Here is a 10,573-nt window from a genome sequence, read left to right as displayed (position 1 = left end):
TTCGGAATTATCATCTTTACGGGGGTTGCGCATCGGCACGGCTCCTCAGTACGGATGAATCTAATGTATGTGTGGGTTTTCTATCAATGCACCAGCTGTCAACGATGAGTGTCATTTTAAAGTTGCTGGATTGCAAACCGTCATCAACATGATAAGTTTAATTCTTCCCGCTGCTGTAAGAAGAGGCTACACATGATCTGCCACCTGCTGCATCCACACACACACGATATAGCCTGCTAGCCGGAACTCCTGTATGTATACAGACATGACGTAATGACGCAAGGACCAATAGTGGAAGCTTGTATTTCCCGCGAAATCCATCCAGTACCACTGAAATTTAAAACATTATTACAAGCTTACCGTTGGGAATCGGGCTAAGGTAAGGTGATTGTTTTGAGCACTGGCTGGTTATGTACTTGCTCAAAAAATTATTTTTGGATAATTTTTAACCAAAAAAAAGTTACAGACTGTAGCTTCAAAAATCTATTTTACCAATTCTACTGAGAGATAATTAAGAGCATCATTCGCTGGAAATGTAGTTTCTGAAAGAAGTCTTTTATGCTCAACATGGGTGCATTTCATGTAACTGTTTTATTGTAATATATTTTAAAATGTAATTTAGTCCTCTGATCAGCGGCCATTACTCCAGTCTTCAGTGTCACACACACACACACACGTTTTATGGGGACTTCCCATAGACGTAATGTTTTTTATACTGTACAAACCATTTTCTGTCCTCTTACACTAACCCTACTCCTAAGCCTACCCATAACAGAAAACTTACTGCATTTTTACATTTTATAAACACTTCATTTAGTATGATTTAACCAAAACATGTCCCCATAAGGTCAACATTTACTGGTATTACTATCCTACACTCTAAAAAATGCTGGGTTAAAAACAACCGAAGTTGGGTTTAAAATGGACAAACCCAGTGGTGGGGTTAAATGTTTACCCAGCATGCTGAGCAGTTTTATTTAACCCAACTATTGTTTAAAAAATGACTATATGGCTGGCTTAAAATGAACCCAAACCAGTTGGAAATTAAAGATCGGACACAATTACTAGAGGCAACAATAATAAAAGGTGAAAATTTATTAATTAGCAATTTAATAAATGTTCATTTATTAAACATATTACTAAATTTTAATTTCCAACATATTTTGGGTTCATTTTAAGCAAGAAATACAGCAATTTTTAAACAATAGTTGAGTTATATAAAACTACCCTGCAGGTTGGGCAAACATTTAACTTAATCGTTGGGTTTGTCCATTTTTAACCCAGTATTTTTTTAGTGTACATAACGTAGGAAATACCAGGTATACACATACACACGTAATCACGAAGAAGTTTTTATATAATTAGCTAAACGACAAATATGTAGCTAACTGTTTGTAAGAGAATCAAAGGGGTCAAAAGGAATTGTTGGCACGCTTACACTCCATCTGTCATTAAAAGCCTGTTTTATGCTCTGAGTAATGGACTTGTAGAGCCTTTTATGACCCATTTCTCCAGGGTCTGCCTAACTATAATACAGGGGCAAATCTTAAATTAGAGGCATATTAAACCAGCACCCCTCCCCCCCATTTTTTATAATTTAAAGGTCACTGTAGACTTTTACTCTCTACGGTGTGAAAATCTTCCTATTTTTTTTTTCTTCTCTGGTACAGAAACTATAAAAGATTATTGATTGTTTAAAAATTAAATGAGTATTTTAAAGAGTTAATTGCATTTCCTAATAAAAACTGTAGAGAATTAGTATGAAAACGCCAGCATTGCAAATTATTAACTGTATGCCTCTGTGTGATAATTAGAGATTTGTTTAAAGTTATCTCTAAGGCCACATTCGTGTAGAACAGTATTACACTGTACCCCAGGGGACGGTCCCAATGCTCCCTCTGCTGCCAGTGTGTGAAAACAACGGTGCACATTAATTATGCATCCTCATATTCAGAGCACAAGAACGTAATTCAGTGTGAAAACAAGCATGCATTATTGATCTTTACAGTTCCAGGCAGCAAGACACACAGCAGGGTAATCTACTACAATTCTGTTTTATTTCAATCTTTAAAACAATAATGAATAATATAAAAGGGCTGTACATGAGAACATAGAAACATGCCATCATTGCCTTCTTTAAATATGTTTTACATATTTGTCAGCATAAACCAAAGTCTTAAAGCACTCACAAATGTGCCCCAAGTTACATTTCCAGACTTCTCGTAATAAGAGGGCAAAATGGGACCAAACAGGATAGTTTCTAAGTTCTACTCAGAACACAGGCAGTGATATCACAAATTTGAATACAAGTTCAGATAAGGGCCAAATATAGCGTCATGAAAAATGATCCAATACAACATCTCAGGTTCTGGAGCTGTCGAAATGAACATTTCCATGACTACATAAAGAGAGGAGACAGAGTGACCAGACAAAACACTTTTAACAAGTACTCCCTTTGGTAAGAATAGTCATAAAGTGTTTTCTTTAACATCCCAGCATTAGCCTCCTCCACTAAGCTGATAAGGAAGCCTAAAAGCTGAACTACGTAACAGTGAAGTTTGTCTGAATATAAACAATCAGGCATATTTATACATTGTATTTACATTACAAGAGCTTTTGTGACTGTATTTATTCTGGTGTTCCTGATTGACACGTTGTGGCTGGTATCTTGGATGTCTATTAATTAACAGTAATACCTTCATTAATGGTGCTGTAATTAACCAGTGAAAAGAGACCTTAATTACATTTCATGTATATTGCGAACAATAGGCTAGGGAAATTCACATCATCAGTCCTGGTTTAGCTGCGTAGCCCCAAACACAGAGGCTTTTTAAAAAAAACAGTTAAGATTTTCTGTCACTGTCAGAGATTTTCTCTCATTTTTTTTAACTTGTATGTGGTTAAAGTGAACCACAAAAGATTGCTGATAAACTACTATTCACCTTGAGGAAATGAAAAATAAAAACAATATACAAATGGGCAAGGATTTGACCTGTATTTGTAAACCATCCTTTTCACAAAAAGCCTCTCAAAAAAGACAAAAGTGATTCTTATTGTTGTGAGAATCAAATGAATGTCTGACTAGAGCTGCAGCATTTGCAAGAAGTGTTTTCTTGCCCTCATGATTAAAGGACAATAACCAACTGGGTATAAAGTCTGGGGGGTGGGTGGGGGGGAGAAGATGACAATCTAAAAATTTAAAAAGGTAAAAATAAAAAAGAAAGAAAGTGAGCAATCTTCAAAGAACTCAACGGCGGTCCGATTTTAATTTCAGTGCTACTTCAGTCATAAAAACAACATAAAATGGAGGTAAAAGCCCTCCCTTCTCTTGAAAACTTGAGCTTTACAATGTAGTGCTGTAGGTGACTTTATATTTGTTGATGTTCTGAAAGTGGAGGATCTTAGGCTCACAGACGGTTCTGCAGGGCAGCAGCCCCTCCCGGCCCTCTCCCATCAGCCACTTGTACGTGGCGGCTGCCATGTCGCTGGTCACGTGATCTTTCCGCCACCTGTCCAGCCACACCTGAAAGCGCTGATGCAGACGAGTGCTTACCCGCTGGTGAGACTGAAAACAATCGAAATGAACAGAAATCAAATCAATGTGAAGCATCTTGATCTCAAAACAAATTCCTCTATCATAATTTTAATTAAATTTCTAATAAATACACAAAAAGTCAATTGAAATCATACCTTCCCCTCAATAAGAATTGTTTTTAATGAAGAACATACAAAACTAGAATCCTAAACATTCTGAAACCACTGATTTTAAAGGGGACCTATTATGCAAAATTCACTTTGGACATAAATGTGTGTTGGCAGTGTGTGTACACAACCACCCTATAGTGATAAAAATCCACCCACTCCATAAATCATAAGCAGTGTCTCAGAACAAGCCGTTTCCAGATCCCTGGCAGTGTGACGTCACAAAAGCCACAGGCCCCGCCCACGAATGTTGACGGACACTGCCGTTTTAACATAGAACCGCCCTGAGTGCGTTCACAGCGAGTTGTACACAGTCCTCCATTGCTGCACTGACGAGAATCTCTCCCAAGCCTTTTTGGTGTTTTGTAGCTGGATGGATTAATCCACATAGCTCTCTTTATTTACTCCCTAAACAAGGTGGATTAACTTGGTTTTCTAGGAAAATGCTCCCTCAGTTCTGTCGAAATTCGTTTATGTCTGCACGAATCATTTCACACCGGACTGCTTTGTGAACTAATATCAATACAAAGGGACAATACAAAGCAGAAACTGTGCTAAAAATATGGTACTCAAGGATATAAAATTAAAAATTGTTCGTGATCCAGCTTACAGTCTCCAGAGTGATACTATACGGCAGTAATGAAGGTGAGGGCACTTTATTACAGTTCATCTGAGTTGACTTACAGATATAAAATGTACCAGTATATTAAGCACCACCTGAAAAGGCATTCGTTTACTGTTAGTTGTAACAAGTGTTTCTGTGTACTTCACTATGAGTGTTGGTGATAAGACAAGCGAAAGAGGGAGAGTTTATGGATAATATTTTAATGCACACTTGCAGTGTTTTATTAAGCTCTTACAGTGATTTTCTAGAGTGAAAGCGGATGCTTCATCTTTTGTATGAAGTACAATAAACGTTATAAAACGCATCTGTACAGTTTTGGCCATCATTTGGACGGTACAAGAGGCTTGTACTAATATAGTGGATAAAAAAAAAAAGAAAAAAAAAAGAGGACGACAATATAAGTTATAATCGTAATTGAACTAAACTATACCTGTTCTATCTCCATGCAGCATATATTCGCAGTTTCTGTCATTATATTGCGTCGTGACTGAATCCTGACTCCGCCCTCTTAGGCCGACTGCAGCAGCTCATTTGCATTTTAATGGCACACACTGACACGGCTCGTTTTTGCTCAACCACTAAAAGTGGCAATTTTAACATGCTATAAAAAATTATCTGTGGGGTATTTTGAGCTAAAACTTCAAATACACACTCTAGGGACATCAGAGACTTATTTTACATCTTGTAAAATGGGGCATAATAGGTCCCCTTTAAAGGATAGTCCACCCAAAAAAATTATGTCACAATTTACTCCCCCTTGTGTTGTTCCAAACCTGTAAGACTTTCTTCTGTGGAACATAATAGATATTTTGTGGACTGTTGGTAACCAAACAGTTTCAGTTCCCATTGACTTTCAATGTTATTTTTAATCATACAATGAAAGTCAGTTGGAACCGAAACTGTTTGGTTACCATAATTCTTCAAAATATCCACTTTCATGTTCCACAGAAGAAAGTAGGTTTACAGGTTTGGAGCAACATGAGGTGGAGTAAATGAAAGAATTTTTATTTTTGGTTGGACAATCCCTTAAAAATATCAACACTCCTAGATTCTGTTCATACAAATAGTAATTGAAACCAAGAAAATTAGAGGAAATTTCTCATATGATAATGGGCCGTTGCAATATTGTGTTGGACAATGGGGGGCCCTTGAGTGAAAAAGGCTGAGAACCACTGCTCTATCATCTATATACCTGATGCGCTCTCAGCTGCGCAGTGCGTCGGTACATGTAGTCCTCCGACTTGAAGACGTACACCATCTTGTAGGAGTTGAGCTTAAACATGCACTCCATCTTTGAGTCCTCGTTGCCCTCAGAGGATTTCTTGGCTGTTTCTTTGCTCTCTCTCACCTGCACCTCTTGACCTCTCTGGCACTTCCGGATTCGCCTTAGATTCCTTAAAAAGAAAAGGGCGCATTTTTTAATTTTCAAGAAACCAAAATCTTTCTTAAATTTAGTACAAATGCTATCAAACATGTTAAGGCTCAGCCTAAAGAGAGGAAGATCCTAATCAAAAAAAGAAAAAAATATGCATCAATGCAGCTGTCTACAGTGCACCTTGGTCTTAATAAATATGATAAAATATCAAAAGATACGATAATTTCTATTGAAAACTCATATCCATGGCAAATCCATATTGATCAAGTGCCAAATCAAGGTTTTGGGTGGAAAAAAAATGGATAGTTAATTTCCCTGCTTCAATTAAAGACTAAAATTAGAAGTGTACTTACCAAAGGTTACAGATGTGAATGGGCATAGAAACCATGACTCTTATTTTGAATTCAGGACTTCACTTAAAGAAACAAGCCAATCGTCACAAAAAAAGAAACCAGGTAGGTAATTAGGTTAAATAGCCAGGATATGGGTTGACATTGTGCATTATGCATTAAATGACCATGCACTAGAAGTGTTTGTTGCATTACTTTTCTTAGCAAAAAAAAAAAACAGTGGTGCAATGTCAGCTACACAACCTCACACTACACATAAACAGAAAAGAAGTTAATCAATCCAATAAATAAATAAGTTGATTGTCTATTTGTGGATGGAGTCATCAAGAGCGTCTCTCCAGCACAGCACATAAAACATGCATTTAAAAAAAGAACAAAAAAGAACAAGCAAAATCAATCATCCTCCCATGCTAGAGCTCAAACGTCTGTTGGAAAGAAATACACGCACATTTGAGGATAAAATCCAGACCAGAATTTTATTGACAAGCCCCTCTCTGAAATACAGCCGTCTTTGTGTCAGACCATGGTGAGTTCAATTTCGAGTCACAGCACCACTTTGTAAACTGACAACCCCAATCGAACTCGAGAGAATCAGCGATGGGAGGACACATCATCTCTGAGATCTCAGCATACAAAGTCTACTCACTCAAATCTTACAGACTATAAAAACATTTATACATAAGGATGAAATCAAGTTACATACAGAAATATATCTGTGAATAGAATTACACAAACAGACCACAGCACACTTTATATGAGAAAGCAAAGAAGTTTTCTGAAACCCAAGAGTGGGCTCTTTTAAAAAGATTATGAAAATCTATTCAAAGGAAAAAGTACAGATCTGAGCAGAGCACTCAGGCTCATCTTATCTAAATGCACAGTCTTCAGTCTCTTCCAAAGGACATGATGACTCAACCAAACCCTGTTAAGAGCAGGCATATAAAAACATCTTCCATATTCTCAGATGAAAAACATAAAATAAAATGAATCTTTCCACCTCATTAAATGTGTTATAAAGGCTCAACTGCTATTTTGCCCTAAAAAAAAAAAAAAAAAAAAAAATATGGTGCACATAATTTTAGATAACACCTCTGCACACATTCTCCACAAACACACCATACTTACAATTCATAAATAAGCATAAAAGAACCAATATGACTGTATTGTGGCCACATCTGAGCAGAGATAAACAGCCTAACAATGAGTTTTCATTAAATAAATTCTCAGTAAAGTGCGAATGCAAGCAGGCAGAGAGCTCATGTGTGTTTGGGTAGGAAAAAAAAAAAAAAAAAAAAAAAAGCCAGGCAATTACAAACAGGCAGCACTTGACCAGTGCGACTCCCATACATTTTCCCAAGACTACCGAAAGCATTCCTGGGATGTTCCTGTCTTGAGTTGATGCTTGATGGGAAGGGGGCAAGTTTAAAGGACTCATGGCTCTAAAGATGGGTGTACTTGGCTGAGCCTCACCTGGGGAGAAACACAGGCTTCTGGGAGAGGTGCTCTCGCAGCTCTGGAGAGGCCGAGCTGGTGTTCAGATATCGCTCCACATAGTCGGGCCAGCGCTGAAACACACATACAGACATTCAAGTTTACTCAAGTTTACAAGTTTATAAATAGTCACTGTTAATAGAATTACTAACTATTGAATATATCAGAATATATAAATCTCACTAGGATATCCCCTTGTATGACAACTTTGTGTGTTGTTTTAAATGACTGATTTTTATGAATGAACCTCATGTATTATGCAAAGACTTCATGTATTTCACCTCTTGAAAAATGTTCTCTCTCTTGCAGCACAAACCCAAAACTGACAATGTAAAAAGGGCTTGCAATAACTACATGATTGTAATACCCAGAAAGGTCAACACAGACAGCAGAGGGTAGACTGGAGTGTGACATGCTTACTGTTATTAAATGCAATAAGTGAAGTATTCACACGTCCTTTCGGACAGAGCGTGATCCCCAATTCAGTTCTTTTTTGAAGCTTATATGGCCAAATACACACAACATTGTCAAAATAGCCGACTTGGTGTGTATTCGTAAACACAGTCAGTGGAGTAAACAGCTGAGAAAGACAGAGCGCGTGCAACAATATATTGGATTTGTACAGCTCTTAAAGTGACAACAGCCTAATAAAACTGCTTCCGTTTGTGTGCTTAATGTTAATTAAACAACAAAAGACAAAGTGAAAATCACTCACTGCTCTTGACTGAATACATTTTGTAGCTTTAATAAGAATCAGTATATATTTAAATACAGTGAAGACTAAGCAGTGTTTTATTTTTACATTTGATTATTAAATATCTGTTGTTAAATAAACCTAAACCCCTGGTTTACACTGACGTTAAAATGACACTTACTTTTTATGTGATGCTACAGTAAAACACTGCTGTTCACTTTCAGAAGTTGTAGAGATGCTTTCTTTATAACAAATGTGAAACATGTGTGTTGTTATATCATTTTCAGTTTTTAAATATATTTAAATATAATTTACATTTATTTTACACACTTAAAGCATTATCATTTCGCATAATGAATATACTATAATAATTAAAACAATAATTAAGGGCCAGATTAGCCGTTTATAACACTTTAATAACTAAACATCTGAGTAAGTGGTTACAATACATAAATTACAGAAACTAAAAATGTGTTTAACAAAATCCCCAATTATTTTAAATTATTTTACAATATATTTTTACAATTAAAAGTACACATGAAATCAAAATTGACCTTATTTATTTTGTTAGCTCAAATTGCTAGTTTTGTGGTGAACAATTCATCCGTGCAAGTCAATCCACACAAAAAAAAAAAAAAATTGTTTGGCTTTGTAATATTTAATCAAAATCTGAAAATGCTCCTCCCCTCTGCAATGGTGCCCCTTCTCTAATGACATCAGTTTGACGGCTTGGGTTGAAATCGCGTAAACCACTCCCCTGCGACCGTTAGTCTGCTATGAGTGAGAGTAGGGCTGGGCGATATATCGCATGCGATTGTCACGCGCATTTCGTCAGTAAAGCCGGTTCCCTGATTACCGCTAAATCGCCATCACCTGCTTTCAAATGTAGCGGCATTTAATAGACAGAACCGTAGATCACTGACAAGCCACGCAATATCGCGTTCATATCGCAGATGAATCGCCTTCGATAAAGAACGTGATATTGCGTGGCTTGTCAGTGAACTACGGCTCTGTCTATTAAATGCCGCTACATTTGAAAGCAGGTGATGGCGATTTAGCGGTAAAAGCATGTGATATATCGCCCAGCCCTAAGTGAGAGATGGAGAGGAGGAGCGTTAAAGTAAAACTCTGCCCTCTGTTCAATATTCCATTTCACTTGGAAATACGTCACAACACTGGAGAAAAGTCATTTGCAACTTCTGGTTCACGTGGACTTTAAATATTTTTTTTTTTAACATTATGTACAAATAAATCAAACAGTATACAGTGAGAGCACACTGCAAGATCTCACACAATGGCCGCACCTCCAGTCTTCAAGTGGTGCTACTGACCGATTGGCTTCACAATATAAAAAAAGTCCTGGACGAACTGTGAGAGCTGATGCAGAAGTAGATGTAATTTGACAACCTATTTCTGCAAGAGCCACAATGAGTGTCCCCTAGAATACTGTGTGGATCAGCATCGTGTTGGCAATCTGCTGAAGGCTAAAACAGTCCAACACCACTTCCTGATTTCATGTAGAACTTCACAGCATCCAATTCATTAGGGTCCACTGTATGTCACCATCCCTACCATCTCTGTAGGCTTTATGGAAGGATCAGTAGTTCCCACATATCCCTCCATTCATCAAACAGCACCTTGTTGTTTCTGATCCAGTGGATACTGCCGCAGGGCAACATGTTGAGCTGTTCGGGACAAACTTATCCTGCATCCCGAACAATGCCATAAGCGCAAATCAATTTATGAAGGAAGTCCCTGAAGAGTGAGAGGCCGGTGTAAGATTTGTCAAAAAAAAAAAAAAAAAAGCTTGTAGTCAGTGTCCAACAATTTTTCATCCACAAGGGCTGTAATGGAGTAATAACTCAAATGGTCTGTGCTGAAAGAGACGTCTCCTCTCAAATCCCAAGCACAAATAAGAATCTGCCAGGACAAATGTTTTTAGTCACCTTTGTGGGTTCATTCTTTCAGATGCTGGTTGAAGTACAGCTATGTACTATTCATTCATCAACCGCAATAATCTGTAAAACATGAAGAGGTCTTGCAGGGATCTGTACATTCCTCATGGTGTCCAACTCCATATGATATGGAGGACCATCAAATATGGACATAAAATTTGTGTAGGCCATGATTTGTGCCAGAAATAGTCTTTTATGAGCAGAACTGTGATGAGCAGAGCTGGCTCATTTAAATAACAGCAAAGTTTTGCTGTGGCATGTGCTTTCTTTCTGGTATTTGGGCCACTTAGACCATGTCAGAAAACCATACAAGACTCTGCCCCAGCTATTCTTACAGGTTAGAAACTGCTATCTGGTTCATATCCATTGTCACCACTTTTC

At 37.5% G+C, this 10,573-nt stretch overlaps 1 protein-coding gene across 7 annotated transcripts in view; it reads right to left on the bottom strand.

Moving 5' to 3' along the window:
* Positions 1 to 2,035: 2,035 nt before the first annotated feature.
* sin3ab (SIN3 transcription regulator family member Ab) overlaps positions 2,036 to 10,573 on the bottom strand; it is a 47,028-nt gene continuing 38,490 nt past the window's right edge. For all 7 annotated transcript variants that reach the window (XM_048185197.1, XM_048185195.1, XM_048185194.1 and 4 more), the window contains exons 19-21: positions 7,523 to 7,617; positions 5,520 to 5,721; positions 2,036 to 3,565 (exon numbers count right to left, since the gene is read on the bottom strand). In XM_048185197.1, the coding sequence (XP_048041154.1) occupies positions 3,344 to 3,565; positions 5,520 to 5,721; positions 7,523 to 7,617 (519 nt within the window). In that variant the 3' untranslated portion in view covers positions 2,036 to 3,343. The remainder of the gene's footprint in view (positions 3,566 to 5,519; positions 5,722 to 7,522; positions 7,618 to 10,573) is intronic.

The sequence above is a fragment of the Megalobrama amblycephala genome, linkage group LG3, assembly GCF_018812025.1.
Source record: "Megalobrama amblycephala isolate DHTTF-2021 linkage group LG3, ASM1881202v1, whole genome shotgun sequence".
NCBI classification, from domain to species: domain Eukaryota; kingdom Metazoa; phylum Chordata; class Actinopteri; order Cypriniformes; family Xenocyprididae; genus Megalobrama; species Megalobrama amblycephala.
This window is presented reverse-complemented; position numbering and strand designations above follow the sequence as displayed.